Consider the following 23,853-nt stretch of genomic DNA (forward strand, 5'->3'; position numbering starts at 1 on the left):
TCTTAGGAACTGAATTTTTCGGCCATAGATTCATAACGGCACAGAAGGGGGCCTTTTGGCCCATCGAGTCCGTGCCGGCTCTCTCTCTCGAGCAACCCAGTCAGTCCCATTCCCCTGCTCTATCCCTGTAGCCCTGCAAGTTTATTTCCCTGTAGTGCCTATCCAGTCTCCCCTTGAAAACATTGAGTGTCTCCGCTTCCATCACTTCCGTTGGCAGCGAATTCCAGGTCATCACCGCTCACTGCGTAAAAAAGTTTTTCCTCACGTCCCCCCTGTATCTCTCTATGTCCCCTAGTCCTTGTACCATCAACTAGTGGGAACAGCCGTTCCCCGTCTAGCCTATCCAAACTCATCATAATCTTGTACACCTCTATCAAATTACCCCTCAACCTCCTTTGCTCCAATGAAAACAGATCCAGCTTCTCCAACATGTCCTTGCAGCTAAGATCCCCCATCCCTGGAACCATTCTGGTAAATCTCCTCTGCACCCTCTCAAGGGCTTTCACATCCTTCCTAAAGTGTGGTGACCAGAACTGGACGCAATACTCCAGTTGTGGCCTAACCAGCTCTTTATAAAGGTTCAGCGTAACTTCTCTACTTTTGTACTCAGTACCTCTACTTATGAAGCCCAAGATCCCATATGCTTTGCTAACCACTCTCTCAATATGTCCTGCCACCTTCAGGGACCAATGCACATTAACTCCCAGGTCCCTCTGTCCCTGCACACTCTTTAAAACTGTGCCATTAAGAGTATATTGCCTCTCCCTGTTCCTTCTGCCAAAATGCATCACCTCACATTTCTCTGTATTAAATTCCATCTGCCACTTGTCTGCCCATTCTGCTAGCCTTTCTATGTCCTGTTGCAGTCGATTGGTATCATCATCACTGTTTGCCACACCCCAAGTTTGGTGTCATCGGCAAATTTAGAAATTCTGCTCTGTATTCCAATATCCAGGTCATTTATATATATTAAAAAAAGCAGTGGCCCCAGCACTGACCCTTGGGGAACACCACTGCCTACCATCCTCCAGTCTGGAAAAACAGCCATTTACCACAACTCGCTGTTTTCTGTCCTTAAGCCAATTCCTTATCCAAGCTGCCACTGACCCACCTATTCCATGAGCCTCAATTTTGTTAACCAGCCTTCTATGTGGTACTTTGTCAAATGCCTTCCTAAAATCCATGTAGACAACATCCATTGCATTCCCTTCATCAATCCTTTCTGTTACTCCATCAAAAAATTCAATTAGATTAGTCAAACACGATCTGCCTTTTACAAATCCGTGTTGGCTCTCCTTAATTAGCTTAAACCTCTCCAAGTGCCTGTTAATTTTTTCCTTGATTATTGTTTCTAAAACTTTACCCACCACTGATGTTAAACTGATTGGCCTGTAGTTACTAGGATTATCCTTACATCCTTTCTTGAACAATGGTGTCACATTTGCCACTTTCCAATCCTCAGGCACCTCCCCCGCATCTAGGGAAGATTGGAAAATTATGGCAAGCCCTTCTGCTATCTCCTCCCCCAATTCCCTTTGCAACCTGGGATGCAAGCTATCTGTACCAGGCGACCTGTCCAATCTAAGCATACCCAGCCTTTCTAGTATATCTTATCTGTGTTTGTCTGTGGATCGGGAGACATTGAGAGTATAATTTGTGACTCCGTCAATGGTAAATTTGGTTTGCTCCGAACCTTGGCCAGTGATGTGCATAAATATGTGAAACAGTTGTTATGTAAACATCACTTAATTGTTTCATTGATTTTAGGTAGTTTTTTGTTTTTGCCTTTCTGAAAGTCTTGTAACAAGAGGGTCTGTATGGCCATTGCTGTGGACGGCCAATTGGGACCCACACACTGCTATGGATTTCTTCAGTGCCTAAAAATGGCTGTGATGCATCCTGCTATTCAGTGGCCCAGCATGTTGGGACATTTATCGTGATGCTCCATTGTTGAGTCTGGCCATGTGCATGCAAGGGAAGATTTTGTAGAGGGCAGAATTTCAAATAATATATATTCCCTCATTTAAAGAAACAGTTGTGCTTTTGACTCACTGGGGTAGATTTTCAACTTGACCCCCCCACTCCGGACGTTAAACTGACACTGTACATTGGCTGCCCGTTATAAAACCCCCAATCCCCCATCCCCGTCCCCCATTTTACATTTCAATGGAAATGAGAATCAGGTGGTGTGTATAACAGACGACTGACCCACAACTTCAGTTGTATACCCGGGCGGTAAGTTGAAAATCTACCCCACTGTGTAGCCTGTATTTTAACACTGTGCACAGTTACGCTTCCCAGCACTTTTGTTCTCGGGATGTGGACGACGTTGGCATGATGATATTTATTGCCCATCTGAGAAGGTGGCGGCCCTTCTTGTTGAGTTGCTGCCGTCCTAATGATGGTGTTAGATAGGGAATTCCAAGATACTGACTTTTTACCACTCGGCCTTAAATTAAAACTATTCACTGTAAATTCAGGAATTAGATAAAACATTCTTATTGGTGCCATTCCAATGGTTCACATGTAAAATTTCTGTCCCTGGGTCATAGAAGGTTGGATCCCCCATCTGTCCTGAGTTAGCTGGAACAGAAATAGGGGCACTGCAATTGCTGTTAGGAAAGGATAATTGAGATAGGTTCCTGCTCTTGGATCACTTTATACCAACCCCCACTGAAAGTGTACATGTGTGAGCCTGGGTGAGGACAGGATCAGGATCGATTGTGATATGACATCTTTCCCAGTGTAATACCCCAGCTGCCTCACACGTAAATAATAGCGACTTGGGTGAGGTATCAGAGGGTGGCCACCAACTGTGGAATTTGTTTCCCAGTGAGGGAGGCTACACCTTCAGAAGAAATGGGGGGAAATCATAGCAAATTAGCAAAAGTGAATGATACCAAGCAGTCCTCACAAGAATCAAATAGTTCAATACAAATGTGAAACCCACCAAATTTTGTGCTTGCATAGGTAAGTATTTTGCTGTTTTGAAGTTGCCATAAGTTAAATTATCCTGATGAATACATTGATTATTCTTTGTTTCTATCTAATATTTCATTTGTCTAACAAATGCAGTTGTCATGAACTAGTTACCAATAGTTTAGAAGGAGCTCACATTTTTTTATCACTTACAGGGTTTAAGAGGAGAGTCTGGAATTCCAGGCCAGTCCGGTTCTATAGGGATTCATGGAGCAAAGGGAAATAAGGTAGGGATTTACATCCATGACTGAACTAAACATGAAATTCTCATCCTGTTCCAACTTTCATTCTACCTTCTGAATAATGCAATTGTTTATAAACTTGAACAAATCCCAAAACTTTACCAAATCAAAACCATATTGATTTTGGCTTATAAAATCCTTGCTTACAAAACCTGTTCCTCAACTGAAATAATAATGCTCCACACAAAAGACTCCAAGTGAGAGAATATGTCAATGTTTCTAAAATTACTAAAATCGTTATGGAATACGATATGCCCACATATTGAATGACAAATGGTAATAAATTAATATATTAGTTTTGCAATTGAATGTTTCACACTTAACATTTTCAGCCAATCTCATCCTATGTAATAATATTTTACAGGGTGAGCCAGGAAATCCCGGGAAGAAAGGAAGCCAGGTAATAATTTTTGATTTAGGTAATGCCAAATGCACCTGTCTCTTAAAAATAGAACAGTTCTTCAGCATTTGTAGAACCATAGAATGATACAGCACAGAAGGCTGCCATTTGGCCCATCGTGCCTGTGCTGGCTCATTGAAATAGCCATCCAATTAGTCCCACTCCCCTGTTCTTTCCCCATAGCCTTGAAAATGTTTCCACTTCAAGTATTTATCCAATTCCCTTCAGAAAGTTACTATTGAATCTGCTTCCACTGCTCTTTCAGGCTGGGCATTCCAGATCATAACAACTCGCTGCGTAAAAAAATTTCTCCTCATGTCGCCTCTGGTTCTTTTGCCAATTACCTTTAATCTGTGTCCTCTGGCTACTAAACCTTCTGCCACTGGAAACAGTTTCTCCTTATTTACTTTATCAAAACCATTCATGATTTTGAACACCTCTATCAAATCTGCCCTTAACCTTCTGTGCTCTAAGGAAACAATCCCAGCTTCTCTCGTCTCTCCACATAGCTGAAGTCTCCCTGGTACTATTCTAGTAAATCTCCTCTTCACCCTCTCCAATGCCTTGACATTCTTCCTATAGTGTGGTGCCCAGAATTGGCCACAATACTCCAGTTGGTGTCCAGCCAGTGTTTTCTAAGGGCACAAAATTCGGTTACGCCCCGTTTGGGCTTTGATGATACTTCATCCAAGACACTGAGTTAAGGCCAGACATTTAGCGCCCGGCGCGGAAGTACCGCCCCAGCCACTAAATTCGGCTTACCGCCCCGCACAGGAACTGGAGCGCAATCTTGGGCGCTCCACTTCCTGGTGGGGTGGTAACCGAGGCAATGTCGGGGCGCGATCTGCAGCATTCGGCAAAGGTTCCGCGGAGCGCTTCCGCATATCAACGCCCCTCCCCTTCAGTTAAAGAGGAGGGCCGTTGCGTACTCTGCAGGGCCTCCGATGGCTCACACTAGGCCACCAGGTTGGCGTGGTGCCATGGCCGCAGCCCAGCACCAAGACACAGTACCAGGCTGCGCGATGCCAGCCAGGACCACGCCATGGCCCACCACGGAGGGCCGACCTCAAAAAAGAAAATGGCGGCACGGGTCGCAGCCACACCTCCCCTTTAAATACCGCCCCGCGAGTGAATGTCGGCCCTTTAAATGCTGACCCGCGAGGCTGGCACTGACATCACCTGTGGCAGTCTCGCAGGACACAGCTGAATTTCTGCCACGGGACGCTAAGGGGAGGCGGCGGGCCACTAAGGGGTTACGGTGCACGGCGATGACATCATCGCCAGTGGCCTGGGGCGCTACCGGCAAGGGCGAGGCGCTATCGGGTAGCCTTTTTCGCCCGCCACCCCGGACAATAAATCCTTTGCCCCCGGAAGCGCTAACGGCAGGTGCAATGGAGCCAAATTTATACTTCTTAATGTTTAGAATAATTTGCTTACTTTTCTACACTCTGCCTCTATTTATAAAGCCAAGGGCCACATATGCCTTTTTAACAGCTTTCTCAACTTGTCCTGCCACCTTCAAAGATTTGTGTATGTACACCCCCAGGTCTCTGTTCTTGAACCCCAAACACAATAACTATCAGTTCAAACAAACACAGTAGAAATAGAATACTGGCTAAAATATTGCAAAGCTGTAATATTAAAGAACATAAGAAATAGGAGCAGGAGTAGGCCATTCGGCCCTTCGAGCCTGCTCCATTAAAGGATTCACTTGACATTGCTATTATAGTTATAAAACCATTTGAGCCCGAGGCTTGGGTTGGAGCTCTGTTAGACACATGCAAACCAGTCACTGGTTTTGTTTAAAAACATAATCAAGCTTCCATTTTTCATTTTGGAAATGATTCTTCTACGACCATCTTAAGCTTTGCCATTCCCATTGGAACATTCCACTAGCAATGCCAAGTTTTGTTGACAGCGGGACTGGTAAGAGAGGGTAAGACAAAGATGTTTATTTTGCATTACCATTCGTATGACAAGGGAAGAAAATGAGATAGTTGTTACTGAGTGTGCTGCCAGGAAATTTACTAACCTACATATGAATTATAATTTGCTGTGTGTAGACAGAGAGAAGGTTGCACATAGCACACTCTAACCATCTTCCCTTGCTCATGCGATAAGATGGTTCAAGTGACTGTTCAAATCCAAGATGGTTGCAAGTGGCACATTAATTTGCTCCTGCTGTAGTTTGAAAACTGTTACCATGATCATTAAAAATATGGAATCAAATGTGATGCTGCAGTATCTGTTTACTCTTTAAGCAAGGTGTAGCAGATGGATGGACAGAATGTCCGATCTGCATTATTTATTGTTAATGGTATAGCATTGATTTTAAATGTAACATTGATTGGAACATTTAGGCTAGTGAGTCCATTTATGGCTTTGATGATACTTCATCCAAGACAGTGTGAAGACTGTTACAGCTAGCAGTTTTCCTTTTCTGCACTAGGTGTAATAAAATTGTAAATCCACTCTTTTTTAACTGGTTTACAGTTTGATTATATGTAAGGGGTGATGCCATGATCTGGCATTGCTAGCGGGGAGTGGGATTCTTAGGGTGAGCGTGCTTTAGCGTGACATGATATCTATTCTGTCATCTAGGCTGAGAAAGGTAAAGAAGGATCCCCTGGATCACCAGGACCACAGGTAATCAACAAAATGTTTGCACTCACAGAATATGAAATACATATGTAATCATTTGCAAATGTAATTACACTTTCATCCAAGTGTTTCATCAGTAACTTGCTGTGTTTACATTTCTGCAGGGAACTATTGGTGCTAAAGGAGGAAAAGGAGAGGTAAATGTTGGCGAGATAACAAAAATAAATTTGAATTTATTCTGCTTCCTGATACCTTTTTGCCAAAAAGCTCTCCCTTAACCACTCAGCAATATAAGGGTAGATGTTCCCTTCAAGTGGAGTTCGGCCAGCTGGCCAGCAACCCAATAGTCCCGGTGGAAGGGGCTTGGTCCATTTTGGGGGCCAGGCTTCATTAGTATTCGGCTGGCGAGCTGCAAACAGAAAAGGGACTCCCCAGGGCAGCCCATCGGCTCCAGGCCACTGCAATATTGGATGGCCCGGCAGCCTCTGGGCCGGAAGAAGGTAGGTTCGGTGGGAGGGGCCGACCTCGGGAGGGGGGAGGGACTTGGAGTGGCAATGGCCCAGGCAGGTTTTGTGAAGCCTGGAGGAGCACTCCTGCTCCTCCCAGCCCTACAAAAAATAAATACAAATATATCTGTCAGCTCCTCCTCGGCTGGACCGCCAGCTGATGCTAGGCAGACCACGTGCCCTTGTGAAGGGATGGGGCAGGGTAAATAAAAACAGGCCGTGATTTCGCCAGCTGTGGCAAGTCCGGTGCGGCCAGAGTACGGAGCGACCTCAAACCCCGCTCCCGTCTTCATCCCATCTCCTCAAGTCATTCTGCCCTGATTGGGCTTGCGAGGTTCCAAGCCAATTAAAAGGAAGCGAGTCTGATGACGTTACCTGATGACGCGTCATCAGCTGGTTTCCTTAAAGGGGCCATGTCCATATTCATTTTGACATTTGTGCTGTCAGTGTTCTACAGCATTGAGGTGCTGCAAACACTGACAAGCATTGCACGGCTGTACCCAGGCCCTCCCATGATGCTTATGAAGAGAGTCACAGCACGCAGGGAGGTCCTCTTCCCTTCCAATGGGCGGACGAAACATAGAAACATAGAAGATAGGAGCAGGAGTAGGCCATTCGGCCCCTCAAGCCTGCTCCGCCATTCGATGTGATCATGGCTGATCATCCAAACTCAGTACCCCGTACCTGCCTTCTCCCCATATCCCTGATACCTTTAGCTCTAAGAAATACATCTAACTCCTTCTTGAATATATTTAAAGACTTGGCCTCAACCGCCTTCTGTGGTAGAGAATTCTACAGGTTAACCACTCTCTGGGTGAAGAAATTCTTCCTCATCTCTGTCCTAAATGGCTTACCCCTTATCCTTAGACTATGACCCCTGGTTCTGGACTCTCCGACCATCGGGAACATTCTACCTGCATCTAGTTTGTCCAGACCTGTCAGAATTTTATAAGTTTCGATGAGATCCCCTCTCTTCTAAACTCCAGCGAGTATAAGCCCAATCGACCCAATCTCTCCTCATACGTCATTCCTACCATCCCAGGGATCAGCCTTGTGAATCTTCGCTGAACTCCTTCCATGGCAAGAACATCCTTCCTCAGATAAGGCGACTAAAACTGCACACAGTACTCAAGGTGTGGTCTCACCAAGGCCCTGTACAACTGCAGCAGGACATCCTTGCTCCTGTACTCAAACCCTTTCGCTATGAAGGCCAACATACCATTTGCCTTCTTCACCGCCTGCTGCACCTGCATGCTTACCTTCAGCGACTGGTGCACAAGGACACCCAGGTCTCGTTGCATTTCCCCTTCTCCCAATCTATTGCCATTCAGATAATAGTCTGCCTTTCTGTTTTTGACACCACGCATTTATCCACGTTATATTGCATCTGCCACGCTTCTGCCTAATCACCCAACCTGTCCAAATCATCCTGGAGCTTCTCGGTATTCTCCTCACAGCACACACGCCCACCCAGTTTTGTGTCATCTGCAAACTTGGAGATATTACATCTAGTTCCCTTTTCTAGATCATTAATGTATATTGTGAATAGCTGGGGTCCAAGGACCGATCCCTGCGGTACCCCACTAGTCACTGCCTGCCACTCGGAAAAAGACCCGTTTATTCCTACTCTCTGCTTTCTGTCCGCCAACCAGTTCTCTATCCAAGTCAATACCTTGCCCCCAATCCCATGTGCCTTAACTTTACACGCTAATCTCTCGTGCGGGACCTTATCGAAAGCCTTTTGAAAGTCCAAATACACCACATCTACTGGTTCTCCCTTATCTATTTTCCCAGTTACATCCTCAAAAAATTCCAGTAGATTAGTCAAGCATGATTTACCTTTTGTAAATCCATGTTGACTTTGTCCGATCCTGTCACTGTTTTCCAAGTGCTCAGCTATTACATCCTTTATAATGGACTCTAGCATTTTCCCCACTACCGATGTCAGGCTTACCAGTCTGTAATTCCCCGCTTTCTCTCTACCACCCTTTTTGAATAGTGGGGTAACATTAGCTACCCTCCAATCCATGGGTACAGTTCCAGATTCCAGCAAATTTTGGAAGATGATCAGCAATGCATCTACTATTTCTAGGGCCACCTCCTTAAGTACCCTAGGATGTAGATTATCAGGCCCTGGGGATTTATCGGCCTTCAATCCCGTCAATTTCCCTAACACCATTTCCCTACAAATACTGATTTCTTTCAGTTCCTCCCTCTCATCAGACCCTATGTTCCCCGGCATCTCTGGGAGGTTATTTGTGTCCTCCTTTGTGAAGACAGAACCAAAATATGCATTTAATTGGTCTGCCATTTCTTTGTTCCCCATTATAACTTCCCCTGTTTCTGACTGCAAGGGACCTACACTTGATTTCACTAATCTTTTTCTCTTCACATATCTATAAAAGCTCTTACAGTCAGTTTTTATGTTCCCTGAAAACTTACTTTCATATTCTATTTTCCCCTTCTTAATTAATCCCTTTGTCCTCCTTTGTTGAATCCTAAACTGCTCCCAATCCTCAGGGTTACCGCTTTTTCTGGCCAATTTATATGCCCTCTCCTTGTGTCTTATGCTATCCCTAATTTCCCTTGTTAGCCATGGTTGAGTCACCCTTTTTGTTTTATTCTTATCCCAAACTGGGATGAACAACTCCCCAGGAGACCAACACAGCCTGGTTGCACATTGCACAGGAGGACACAAGCAGGGATGTCATCAGGAGGACCAGGCTGCAGTGGCGCAAACCTTTCAATGATCTCAGTAGATCACAAAACATTACTGCAAAGCCACACTCAACCTCATCCTGCTGTGCCACTCATCACATCCCCATCACTCTGCCTTCCCTACCCTACTTCTGCACATCCTTACTCACACCAACTTATCTTGCACCTCCACCCATCCCTCTCTATCTATATTATCACTTCCCCATCTAACTAGCCACCCCTCACACTCACCCTCATCCTAGTCCAGTCATACCAACTAACAACACACAAGGGCAGGCACTTGGGTGTTTTAGCCAATATTTGTGTAAACTTTCTGTTAATGAGTTGTTAAGCATTGAAATCTATATTTTCACCACTTTGCCTTCTTGGACAGATTAGTGTGCACCTTTGAAAGTGTCTTAGTGAGTTCCAGTGAATGGTGAGACATAACGTCCCCCCCTCCCCCCAAATAGTGATGAGTGTGAAAGGAATGGCTTGGACATTGTAGGGATGCTTTATGGTGCTGGTGTGGGGTGCTGCCAACCTGGTGCATCATGTGGCAGCCAGTGTGTACAGTGTTAAGTGAAGCTAATCTGGACATGGTGAGGTCATCGCTGGTGTCCCAGGCAGCAATGTGCATGGGTGATGAGGCCCTGTGTCCAGTGCAGCATCAGTTGATGCGGAGAAGGCTGGTGTGGCTGTTGGTGTGCCCAGTGATGCTGGTGTTGGGGCTGATCATGTTGGGATTCTGAGGACCAAGGTGAGATTTTATCAAGGGCACCAATGCTGATGGAATAGATAGCAGGTGAGGTTGAGTTGACAGAAGTAATCTGTCAATGTTGAGATAGGTTGTCCCAAGGAGGTGACAGTGGATAGAGAGATTACTCCAAACACTTCAAAAGTGCATAAGGTTCAAAAGTGGGTTCCAAATCAGTAATGCTCCAGCTTCTAAGATTGGGAAGTGAACAGCTGTGAAATGGTAGGTTTTATACCACTTTTGCAGCTGTCACTTATTGACAGCAATCCACAGTCATTGAGAACATGACATACTTACCTGACGTGATAGCTGCTCTCTGGGAACCTCGCTGAAAACCTGGCAAAATGGTAAGTACATGGAAAAATGGTTTTTAACTACCTTTTAATAAGCTTTTAACTATCTAAATTGACTAACCCGCTGCTCGGAGTCGAGTCTGTTCCGGGATGACAGACCCGACACTTGGGAAACTGACAAGGAGGTGGGTTTACAGCGGGACACTGTCCCGCTGTCAATCTTTGTGATTTTGACAGCGGACCTGCCTCCAAACCCGCACTCTGAGCGCTGGCAAAATTCTGGTCAGAATATTTCCAGTGGTTAAGGGTTCTTGAATGAGGAGATACGATGTCAGCCGTGGCTCAGTGTTTAGCACTCTCGCCTCTGAGTCAGAAGGTTGTGGGTTCAAGTCCCACTCCAGAAACTTGAGAACAAAAATCGAGGCTGACACTTCAGTCCAATACTGAGGGAATGCTACACTGTTGAAGATGAGACGTTAAACCAAGACCCCGTCTGTGCTCTCAGGTGGATGTAAAAGATCCCACGGCACAATTTCGAAGAAGAGCAGAGGAATTCTTCCTGGCGTCCAGGCCAATATTTATCCCTCAATCAACATCAATAAAACAGATTTTCTGCTCATTATCAAATTGCTGTTTGTGGGAGCTTGCTGTGCACAAATTGGCTGCTGCATTTCCTACATTATAATAGCGACTACACTTCAAAGGTACTTCATTGGCTGTAAAGCGCTTTGGGATGTCATGAAAGGCGCTATATAAATGCAAGTCTTTCTTTTTAAGATTAAGTGTAAGAGGTTTGGAACAGATAGCAGGAGAAACCTTTTTACACGGAGGGATGTGAGGCTGTGGAATGCTAGAGCTTGAATCAGAGACCTTGTCAACATTCAAGAATAACTTAGAGGTGGTTGAGGAAAAAGAGGGTAAAGGGATATGGGAACAGGGCGAGCACATGGGATTAAGACTGCTGTTTGTGTGGAGGATAAACACCAATGCGTACTGATTGGAGGGAGCAGCCTGTTTCGATATAATTTTATGTAATCACTTGATGGTTTACAACTGAGAGAAGCTAGGGAGGAAAAAATGGAGATTTTCCAAGATTCTGTAGAAAGGAAAATTATATCAGAGGGCTGGAGGTGACAAAAGTGATGCCCATCTTTGAAAAAGGAGCTGGCGTAGATCAGAAAATTATAGGCGTACTTCAGTTGTTGGTAAAATGCTAGACCCTGTAATATGGGATGAAATTACTACCCACATGCAGAAACGTGAGTTAATTAAAGCCAAGCAGCATAGATTTCTGAAACATAAGTTGTGCTTGACCAACCATATACAATTTGTTGGAGAAATAACAGAGAAGACACTTTAAAAAATCCAGTGGATTTGGTTATATGGATTTTCAAAAAGCATTTGATAAGTACCACATAAGAGACTTATGGCAAAGGTGATGGCACATGGACTTAAAGGGAATGTAGTCGCATAGATGGAGATGGTTGGAGGAAGAAGGAAAGGGGTGGGGTGGGGGGAAAGGATTGGAAAGACCCACAAATGTCTGTACTCGGGCCATTCTTGTTCACTATATACATAAATGATTCAGATTTAGGAATTAAAGGAAAATATTGACATTTGCTGATGAAACCAAATTATGACAAGAATTGTGAAAGACTGAAGGACACATTTAGGCTAGCAGGATGGTGGCAGATGCAGTTCAATTTAGAAAAATAGGAAGTAATATATTTTGGAAGTAAGAATAGGGAAAAGAAATATACCCTAAATGGTAAGATTTTAAATGGAATAAAGGAGCACAGGGACCTTGGTATGTTAAATACACAAGTCATTAAAGGTGACAACACAAGTAGATACGGTCATTTAAAAAAACAGAATCTTTATTTTGTATCTAGAATACACAGAATACTAAAAGAAGGAAACAGTGTTAAACTGCAAGATCTTAGTTCGGCTGCATTATAGGAAGGATATAAAAGCAATGGAAAAGATGCAACACACATTCACTGGGATGTTACCAGGAATGAAGAGATACAGTTATGGAAAGAGATATGTTAGAGCTTTTTTAGATAACAACTGATAAGGTTAAGAGATGACTTGTTAGAGGTCTTCAAGGTTATGCAGGGTTATAATAAGGTAACTAGTGATAGATTGTTTCCACTAGTCAATGAGATTGTAACAAGAGGACACAAATTTAAAATCATCGCAAAAAGAATTAAAAGGGAAGTTAGAAAAAATGCCTTTATAGAGAAAGTGATAAGGTTGTGTAATTCTTTGCCACAAATCTTTGTTGAAGCAGAGACCATCATGAATTCTAAAAGAGAATTAGTTGCTTAAAAAAGGAAGAATATGAAAGGGTACAGAGAGCAAGTAGGAGAGTGGGAATAGCCAAGGTGACTCTTGTGATACAGACTTACAGTGCAGCTAGGACCAACCTAAAAAAGGGTATCAGGACTGCCAAAAGGAAACAGACACTGCGGATTGAGGATCATTTCCACAACAACTCGGACCCCCGGCGCATGTGGCAAGGCATCCAGTCCATCACTGACTACAAGAGTAAAAACACCAGCCCCCCGGTTAGCGATGCCTCCCTTCCGGAGGAGCTTAACAACTTCTACGCTCGCTTTGACAGGGACAACAGGGAGCCGGCTACCAAAGCCTTGCCACCCCCGGAAGACCAGGTGCTCACTCTGTCGACCTCCGACGTAAGGGGTGTTCTACGCGGAGTGAACACACGTAAGGCTGCTGGACCTGACAGCATCCCCGGACGGGTACTAAAAGAATGTGCTGATCAGCTGGCTGATGTCTTCACCGCCATCTTCAATCTGTCATTGGCCCAGGCAGTAGTCCCTACATGCTTCAAGACCGCTACCATTATTCCTGTGCCAAAGCAAACGGCTGTGACATGTCTGAACGACTATCGACCTGTCGCACTCACACCCATCATAATGAAGTGTTTCAAGAGACGGTCCTGGCTCACATCAAAGCCAGTGTTCCCACCTCTCTTGACCAACACCAGTTTGCCTATCGTGCAAACAGATCAACGGAGGATGCAATCACAACTGCTCTACATTCTGCATTGAATCACTTAGACGGTAAAGAGACCTACATCAGAATGCTGTTCATAGACTACAGCTCAGCATTCAACACTATCGTCCCCAACAAGCTGGCCACCAAACTCCACACTCTTGGCCTGAACACTTCCCTTTGCAACTGGACCCTGGACTTCCTAACTAACAGACCCCAGTCTGTCAAATTAGGTAACCACACCTACCCCCCCCCCGACCCTGAACACGGGGGCCCCACAAGGTTGTGTGCTGAGCCCCCTCCTCTACTCCCTCTTCACCCACGACTGTGTGGCTGTTCATGGTTCCAACACCATCATCAAGTTTGCGGATGATATCACGGTGGTAGGCCAGATCACCAACAACGATGAGTCAGCCTACAGGGAGGAGGTCCAGCATCTCGTGAAGTGGTGCGCCGATAACAACCTGGCCCTTAACATCAGGAAAACCAAGGAAATCATTGTGGACTTCAGGAAGTCTAAAGGCGGAAGTCACACCCCCATCCACATCCATGGGGCTGTGGTGGAAAGGGTGGACAGCTTTAAGTTCCTCAGAGTCCACATTACAGAAGACCTCTCCTGGTCCCTCAATACCTCCTCTTTGGTGAAGAAGGCCCAGCAGCGCCTATATTTCCTAAGGAGGCTGAAGGGATGTAACCTGTCACCCCTGATCCTCTCTAACTTTTACCGCTGCACAATAGAGAGCATCCTGACGAACTGTATCACAGTGTGGTATGGCAACTGTAGCTCCTATGACCGGAAAGCCCTGCAGCGGGTAGTCAAAACTGCCCAACGCATTACCGGCACCCGGCTACCGACCATAGAGAACATCTACCAGAAACGCTGTTTACGGAGGTCACTGACCATCATCAAAGACCCTACCCACCCCAGCCACAGTTTGTTCGCCCCCCTGCCATCTGGGAGACGCTACAGATGCATTCGCACCCGAACGACCAGATTTAGGAACAGCTTCTTTCCCAGGGCTGTCATCCTACTGAACTCTACAAATAAACTCTAAAGCCTGCACATCTGCCAATGCACTTTATTATGTTTATGTTTATGTATTACAAGCCAAATGAATGTTGAATGTTAAATGTCTTAATCAAAATGTACACTCTCGGGAGCCGCAAGCCTACATTTCGTTGTACTGCACTTGTGCACTAACAATGACAATAAAGTTGATTATTATTATTAGAATGGATCATTTCTGTGCAATAACATTCTATAATTCTAGGATCCTGGGATGAGAGGGTTGTCTTAGGAGGAGAGATTGAGTAGAATGGGCCTATACTCTCTGGAGTTTAGAAGAATGAAAGGTGATCTCATTGAAATGTATAAAATTCTTAGAGGGCTTGACAGGGTAGATGCTGAGAGTCTGCTTCCTCTGGCTGGAGAGTCTAGAACTAGGGTTCATTGTCTCAGGATAAAGGGTCAGACATTTAGGACTGAGATGAGAAATTCCTTCACTCAGGGTTGTGAATCTTTGGAATTCTCTACCCCAGAGAGCTGTGGATGCTCAGTCATTGAGTATATTCAAGACTGAGATCGATAGATTTTTAGACACTAATGGAATCAAGGGATATGGAGATAGGGCAGGAAGGTGGAGTTGAGGTAGAATATCAGCCATGGCAGAGTAAGCTCAATCGGCCATATGTCCAACTCCTGCTCCTATTTCTTGTGTTCTTATGATATATCTTCACATGTAATATATACATTTTTCTTTTATATAACTTAGAAAGGTAATGTGGGACCATCCGGTGAGAGGGGAACTGACGGCAAGAATGGAGAACCTGGTCTTATGGGCCCTATAGGACCACGTGGATCTTCAGGCCAAGAAGGCCCATATGGACTACCTGGTGTTCCTGGACTTCCTGGGAAACCTGTAGGTGTTACTAGAATATCACTCCTGTGATTTAATTTTTGATGTATATATAATGTATGCCCATAATATTGTACAATAACTCATATATGTTCTAATTAGGCGAAGCCTGTCACGGATGAACGTGTAATGAAACTCTGCAATGACATGCTCCGCAGTGAGTACTTATAATCACAGTTTCACTTGTTGAAATAGCGCTGATATACCTTTGTACAATGTGAATGCAGTATTTTACCGAAAACGTATTGCAGTATTTCCGACATGGATTTCTAGAAGTATTACTGAACATTTCCAATCGTTTCTGCATTTTTTTACATTATGAACTAGATGCCCTACGGATTAAAACAAAAAGCAGTGCACGGAAAGGTTTAAACATAACCATCTTTAATTCTGTATAGGAAACAATACCTGCACTGGGTGGGATGGTGGCACAGTGCATTGGATCACTAGTCTGTGGCACCACATGTTGATGAGATGCTGGTTTTAATGCTTCTCATTCCCCTGAATTCATTAACCTGAGCAGAAGCAAGATGTTTCCCCAGGGGGAGGGAGGTAAGATGATAGAGTGAGTCACTCCCGTTCACCCACATACACCTCCTAGCTGCAGGTTACATAGCAGTGATGTCAGAAACGTGAAATCACATTGTCTACTTGCTCCCTTTCATTGAAAAGTGAGGCGTGCTTATGATCTATTATTATATATCTGTATATTTCTAATGTTGATTTATCTTATGTTTTCTTTATTAATGTTTTAAAAATAAAAATTCTCCCCTCCCCTCCGCTCCTTGAGATGCTGATTCAGGTTGGGATACTGTTCCACAGGAACTAGTAGCTCCCAGTACCTATTCCAAGTGGCATTCTTCATGCCTGAGGCTACACTGTGAGTATTGGCACATTATTCAACAATGGAGCTCATCACAACAAAGTTCAATCCTGTCCTTGGTTATTGTCCACACGGGTGCATTTTCCTGCAGGAGTTACAGGGTAGCAATCAGGAGCTGGAACCTTGACTCTTTTTTTGCCCTCCTTAGGCCAGTGCTAATAGTAAGACCCCCACCACCGCCTTTGTTGATGTTTATAAGGCAGAGAGAGTGTCCGACATATTAATACTTACTGCACTTTTGCAGAATAATAATGTGCAGTGAACTATTAAGAAGGGACCATTTTATATTTTATTGTACAGCTCAGTTGCCATCACTACTTCAAAGCATGAGACCCAGTTGTCAATGTGAAGGAATTAAAGGAGCACCTGGAACACCTGGACAATCTGGGACACCAGGACAACAGGGACAGAGGGGATTACCTGGACACCCAGGCAGAACGGCCAGGCGAGGATACCGAGGTCTACCTGGTATGCCTGGACTACCAGGAATGAAAGGTACAATAATGTGATGTTAATTCAGAAAACATTTCCTACAGGGTGTGCTCCGGAACACAAGCAGCTACACTGCTGGCTTTATAACTAAATAGTCACAGGTGGCTGAAAGGATGGTGGAAGCAGATTCAGTAGTTACTTTCAAAATGGAATTGGATACATACTTGAAGGGGAGAATGTCTGCAGGGCTACGGGGAAAGAGCAGGAGAGTGGGACTAATTGGATAGCTCTTTCAAAGAGCCGGCACAGGCACGATGGGCCGAATGACCTCTTTCTGTGCTGTATCGTTCAATGAAGTGGAAGTGAGTGCCTAGAGCAACCTTCCACTAACATTTGCCTGCCACACTTGGAGTGGTAATGTTGAATAGCTTTCATGGAGAGCTTTTGTAGTAAAGAGCTGAAAATCATTTTTGTTCAAGCGCTGTAAAATAGAGCACACTACTGTTTTATTTTATTTAAAAGGAACACTGGCCTAGAAATTTGATGGGAATGCACCCATTTTTCAGGCGCAAAACACCAAGCTAAGAAGCACCAAGGGGCAGAAAACATTGGTGGGAGTTGTCTATAAGCCTCCAAACAGTAGTGATAATGTAGGGGATGGCATCAAACAGGAAATTAGAGATGCATGTAACAAGGGTACTACAGTAATCATGGGTGACTTTAATCTACATATAGACTGGCCAAACCAAATTAGCAATAATACTGTGGAGGATGAATTCCTGGAGTGCGTACGAGATGGGTTTTTAGACCAGTACATTGAGGAGCCAACGAGGGAACAGGCTATCCTAGATTGGGTATTGTGCAATGACAAGGGTTAATTAATAATCTTGTTGTGCGGGGTCCTTTAGGGAAGAGTGACCATAACATGATGGAATTCTTCATTAAGATGGAAAGTGAAGAAGTCCAATCCGAAACTAGGGTCCTAAATCTAAACAAAGGAAACTACGAAGGTATGAGGAGTGAGTTGGCTATGATAGATTGGGGAGCTTCATTAAAAGGCATGACGGTGGATAGGCAATGGCTAACATTTAAGGAACGAATGCATGAATTGCAACAGTTATACATTCCTTTCTGGCACAAAAGGCAAAGCGGCCCAACCATGGCAAACAAAAGAAATTAAGGATAGTATTCGATCCAAAGAGGAGTCATATAAAGTTGCCAGAAAAAGTAGCCTAAGGATTGGGAGCAGTTTAGAGTTCAGCAAAAAAGGACCAAGAGATTGATTAAGAAGGGAAAAATAGAGTATGAGAGTAAACTTGCAAGGAACATAAAAGCGGACTGTAAAATCTTCTACAAGTATGTAAAAAGAAAAAGATTAATGAAGACAAATGTAGGTCCCTTACAGTCAGAAACGGGAGAATTTATAATGGGGAACAAGGAAATGGCAGGGCAATTAAACAAATACTTTGGTTCTGTCTTCACGGAAGAGGACACAAATAACTTCCCAGAAATGCTAGGGAACCAAGGGTCTAGTGAGAAGGAGGAATTAAAGGAAATTAGTATTAGTAAAAAAAATAGTGCTGGAGAAATTAATGGGACTGAAAGCCCCAGGGCCTGATAACCTGCATCCCAGAGTACTAAAAGAGGTAGCCATGGAAATAGTGGATGCATTGGTTGTCATCTTCCAAAATTCTATAGATTATGGAAGCCCACTTTTTAAAAAAGGAGGGAGAGAGAAAACAGGGAACTACAAACCGGTTAGCCTAACATCAGTAGTAGGGAAAATGCTAGAGTCTATCATAAAGAATGTGATAACAGGACACTTAGAAAATATCAACGGGATTAGACAAAGTCAACATGGATTTATGAAAGGGAAATCGTGTTTGACAAACCTACTGGAGTTTTTTGAGGATGTAACTGGTAGGATAGATAAGGGAGAACCAGTGGATGTGGTGCATTTGAATTTTCAGAAGGCCTTTGATAAAGTCCCACATAAGAGGTTAGTGTGCAAAATTAAAGCACATGGGATTGGGGGTAATATACTGGCAGATTAAAAATTGGTTAACAGACAGGAAACAGAGAGTAGGAATAAATGGGTCTTTTTCGGGGTGGCAGGCGGTGACTAGAGGGGTACCGCAGGGATCAGTGCTTGGGCCCCAGCTATTCATAATATATATCAATGATTTGGATGAGGGAACCAAATGTAATATTTCCAAGTTTACTGACGACATGAAACTAGGTGGGATTGTGAGTTGTGAGGAGGATGCAAAGAGGCTTCAAGGCGATTTAGACAAGTTGAGTGAGTGGGCAAATACATGGCAGATGCAGTATAACGTAGATAAATGTGAAGTTATCCACTTCGGTAGGAAAAACAGAAAGGCAGAGTATTATTTAAATGGTGATAGATTGGGAAATGTTGATGTACAGAGGGACGTGGGTGTCCTTGTACACCAGTCACTGAAAGCAAACATGCAGGTGCAGCAAGCAGTTAGGAAGGCAAATGGTATGTTGGCCTTCATTGCAAGAGGATTTGAGTACAGGAGCAAGGGTGTCTTACTACAGTTATACAGGGCCTTGGTGAGACCACACCTGGAGTACTGTGTGCCGTTTTGGTCTCCTTACCTAAGAAAGGATATACTTGCCATAGAGGGAGTGCAGCAAAGGTTCACCAGACTGATTCCTGGGATGGCAGGACTGTCGTATGAGGAGAGATTGGGTCCACTAGGCCTGTATTCACTAAGGTTTAGAAGAATGAGAGGGAATGTCATTGAAACATATAAAATTCTGACAGGGCTGGACAGACTGGATGTTTCCCCTGGCTGGGGGGTTCTAGAATGAGGGGTCACAGTCTCGGGATACGGAAGGATAAAAATGGCTGAGCTACTTGCAACGATGGGTCTGTGAAGTTCCTCTTTCTTCTTCTATTCGTGTCTTCTTGCTGTTCCCTTTGGGGAACAGTGTGAAGTAGTGGAAGGATTCGCAGTCTGACTGGCCGCGGTAACTCTCCTTCCATGGCCGTACCCATCTTTATAACAGCCGATAGGGTGGGTAGTCCTATACAGCGGGAGAGTTTTATGGGCTCCCACAACCCATACGGTGAGGGGAGTGGCCACCCACACCCACCGGATGTCTACTCAGAATTCAAAACTGGAGCTCAGACTCCACTCGCCAGGACTGTCTGGAGTGGGGTTTGAACCCTGCACCTTCTGACTCAAGAGGCAGGAATGCTCCCACTGTGCCAAAGGCTCACTCCAAAATCCCTCCTGAAGACCTCCTTCACATACAAAAGTTCGAGATAGAGTCACTGTCAAATCTCAAATTCTGATGATATACCCCAAAAACTAGGTACAAAGAATTCCCTTTCTCAATTTTTAACATTAGCTGTTAGATGATGAATTGTTCAACTGAACGCATGGGGAAAAGAAGTATTTTAGACTAAATGGGCTGGATTTTCATTGAGGAGTCGGGTAGGAGGCGAGACTACAACTTTCGGGGTTGTAGTCCCGCCTCCATCGAGTTGTGGCCAACCCACTCGATTTTCACTTGATTGACCTTGTTGAGCCTGCCCAGTGGGCTCAGCAGGCCAATTAAGGGCCACCCGGCAACAGGTGATGTCACAGATTGACATTTCACCTGTCAAGACCTTTTGACAAATGAAATATCAGCGTTTCACAGCTGTTTGAAGCTGTCAAACACTGACAATCTGTACTCCAGGTTAATTCCTTCCTGTCAGGATGATTTAGAGATCTCCCTGGAACAGAAAGCTGAATGCTGCAATTTTTGACAGATCGCGGCCATTCTGCTTTCTGTGCCGGTGAGATGAGGGACTCCCGAGACCTGAAGGAAGGAAGGCTGTAAAGGTATGTAAATGTAAGTAAAACTTCTTTAAACACTTTAAACACACCAAACACACTTATCTTTGCACTCATGCACCCATCACTCACCTGAACACCGGACATCTCGACCCCTCCAAGCCCTTCATCCTGACAGCCCGCCTCGCTAACTTGGTGTGGTTTGGAGCCGTCGGGAATCCCACACTCCAACAATGAAAATAGGGATTAGGCTAAAAACTGCCTGTTAACTACCTGTTAACAGACAGTTAATTGGCACTAATCTCCTTCCCGCCTCGGGGAGGTGGGTCCCAGTGCAGGTCGGGTACCCGCCTCCTTTGAAACTGGCATGGAGGCAGGTTGGGGACGGGATGGGTTCGTGCCCCCCCCCCCCGATTTCGGGATTTTAACCCCCCACACGCCTCCAATCCCGCCTCCACGGCCCAATGAAAATCCTGCCCAATGAGTCCAAAGAGGTATGTGAGTTTTCACTAGTCATGCCAAATTGCTATCATTTTGTCATATAAGTACATCCAGGCAAGTAAATTAGATGTAAGTAGTACTGTACTGGGAAACCAAAGTTTGAAAGTTATCACAGTGTACTGAAGTTGAAGTGTTATTTTATGTAACCAATTTTCTGCTATAACTTGTATGCAGCAGTCTTAATGTTTATCAATGTATTTAGGTGACCAGGGACTGAAAGGAGTCAAAGGCATGAAAGGTGAAGAGCATCCAGGGTTACCTGGCCCACCTGGCCAAGCAGGTAAGATATAGAAAAACTTACAACTTCAAACAACTAAGAAGATACAGATAAGGTGACAGAGCGTGTTAGTGTTCCAACATACTGCATCAAATAGTGTATAAAGTCTGTTCGTATCTGATTTTCCACACAGTGAATTCCTAATCTCGGAAGTGCTACCACAGCAAGGTAACCAGTGAAGTCTAGGCAGTTCTCCACACAAACATAGAGGGAAAAATCAGAAAGTCAGGCACTCTTAGCAGCCAATTATACGGTGATATTGGCAGTCTTTGAAACATGTCCATCTTCCAGTTCTCCCAGGGTGCTGCTTCTTCTTCTTCTTCTTCTTAGGCAGTCCCTCGGAACCGAGGATGGCTTGCTTCCACACTAAAAATGAGTTCTCAGGTGACTGATGAATTCAATGCGGGATCTCTGTCACAGGTGGGGCAAACAGTGGTTGAAGGGGCGGGAGGGTGGGGTGCTTGGGTTGACGTGTGCTCCTTCCGCTGTTTGCGCTTGGCTTCCGCTTACTCCCGGCGAAGAGACTCAAGGTGTTCGGCACCTTCCCGGATGCTTCTCCTCCACTTTGTGCGGTCTTGGGCCAGGGATTCCTAGGTGTCAGTGGGGATGTTGCACTTTTTCAAGGAGGCTTTGAGGGTGTCCTTGAAGCGCTTCCTCTGCCTACCTAGGGCTCTCTTGCCATGTCAGAGCTCCGCGTAGAGTGCTTGTTTTGGGAGTCTCGTATCGGGCATGCGGACGATGTGGCCCATCCATCGGAGCTGATCGAGTGTGGTCAGAGCTTCGATGCTGGGGATGTTGGCCTGAGCGAGAACACTGATGTTGGTGCGCCTATCCTGCCAATGGATTTGCAGGATCTTGAGGAGGCAGCGTTGGTGGTACCTCTCTAGTGCTTTGAGGTGCCTGCTGTACATGGTCCATGTCTCTGAAGCATACAGGAGGTCAGGTATCACTACTGCTTTGTAGACCATGAGCTTAGTGCCGGGTTTGTGGCCCTGGTCTTCAAACACTCTCTTCCTCAGGCATCCAAAGGCTGCACTGGCACACTGAAGGCAGTGTTGGACTTCGTCATCGACGTCTGCCCTTGTTGTCAATAGGTTCCCGAGGTATGGAAAGTGGGCCACATTGTCCAAGGCCTCATCGTGGATTTTGATAATCGGGGGGCAGTACTGTGTGGTGGGGGCAGGTTGATAGAGGACCTTTGTCTTAAGAATGTTCAGTGTAAGGCCCATGCTCTCGTATGCTTTGGTGAATTCACACTAGAACTGTAGTTCTCCAGCGCAAAGCAGTTTTGCATTGATGCTGCAGTTACAGTATAAACACAGTGTGAATCTGAAGTCAGGGCCCAATTTAACACTCGATTGAAGTGGAGTGAGACTCTCCATAAAGGATAATCTTACCTCATTTCACTTTGGAGCCAGTTCGGGCCTTAACACTCAATTTATACTCTAAGGGAGTGAATTTCCACAGGGTTCTGCTGCTCGTTCACTGTAGCTATGGTGGAAGAGCCATGGAAACCCTGGTTTTAGTCCTGCTTTATATAAAAGAGATATTTCCCTCTCTGTCATAGTGGTTAAGAAGAGTGGAATTTCATAACTTAATCCATGGCTTGGATGAAGGAAGGTCCATACTAAACATGAAGGAAGGTCCATACTAAACATGAAGGAAGGTCCATATTAAACATGAAGGAAGGTCCATATTAAACATGAAGGAAGGTCCATACTAATCATGAAGGAAGGTCCATACTAAACATGAGGGAAGGTCCATATTAAACATGAAGGAAGGTCCACATTAAACATGAAGGAAGGTCCATACTAAACATGAAGGAAGATCCTGAATATATTCCATTCATCACTGCCTGTTTTCTGTGTCTTGTAACTGCCTGCTTTCTGTGTCTTTTCCCTTCCCCCAGTCCTCATGTATTATGTATTGGAATGTGCTGGAACTGGTTGTGTGCAGGGCTCCGCCCATACCTGGCTCCTTTGTAATCTAACTTCAGTCGGGCATCAGCCTCCTGAATGTAGACATCTCTCTATTTTACGTGTTATGTTCTGAGTTAATAAAAGCCTTACTTTTGTTCTGCTAACTTCGAGTCTCGGAATAATTGAGGCACATCAATTTTATTAACTCAATTTTCAACACTATGGATCAACTCCTGAAACCCGAACGTTTGGATTTGGATCAACATGCTCCGGACGCATCAGCACGCTTCGGACACTGGTTTGACTGTATGGAATTCTTCCTGGACAATTCCGCAGCCGTCAAAGACGCTACGGACACTGCGAAGATGAGACTCGGAATGCTACGGAATTGGGTAAGCCACCGGGTTTACCCCCTCATCCAAGACGCCGATACGTACCTGGCCGCCTGCAACACCTTAAAGGCGCATTACCAGCAGCCTACGAATGAGGTGTATGCTAGGCATCTACTCGCTACTCGCGCACAGCGACCTGGGGAATCGGTGGAGGAGTTCCTAAGCATCCTGAAAAAGCTTGGCAAGGACTGTAAGTGCCGAGATGTAAAAGCCGCAGTGTTCACC

At 44.9% G+C, this 23,853-nt stretch overlaps 1 protein-coding gene across 2 annotated transcripts in view; it reads left to right on the forward strand.

Moving 5' to 3' along the window:
• Positions 1 to 23,853, forward strand: part of LOC147115226 (uncharacterized) — a 228,720-nt gene that overhangs the window by 198,980 nt on the left and 5,887 nt on the right. For both annotated transcript variants that reach the window (XM_085993599.1, XM_085993600.1), the window contains 8 exons: positions 3,135 to 3,206; positions 3,586 to 3,621; positions 6,223 to 6,267; positions 6,387 to 6,419; positions 15,269 to 15,415; positions 15,515 to 15,569; positions 16,596 to 16,790; positions 21,243 to 21,320. In XM_085993599.1, the coding sequence (XP_085849725.1) occupies positions 3,135 to 3,206; positions 3,586 to 3,621; positions 6,223 to 6,267; positions 6,387 to 6,419; positions 15,269 to 15,415; positions 15,515 to 15,569; positions 16,596 to 16,790; positions 21,243 to 21,320 (661 nt within the window). The remainder of the gene's footprint in view (positions 1 to 3,134; positions 3,207 to 3,585; positions 3,622 to 6,222; positions 6,268 to 6,386; positions 6,420 to 15,268; positions 15,416 to 15,514; positions 15,570 to 16,595; positions 16,791 to 21,242; positions 21,321 to 23,853) is intronic.

This window comes from Somniosus microcephalus, chromosome 7 (assembly GCF_052327205.1).
Source record: "Somniosus microcephalus isolate GS21.2 chromosome 7, FLI_Smic_1.0, whole genome shotgun sequence".
In the NCBI taxonomy this organism is placed as follows: Eukaryota; Metazoa; Chordata; class Chondrichthyes; order Squaliformes; family Somniosidae; genus Somniosus; species Somniosus microcephalus.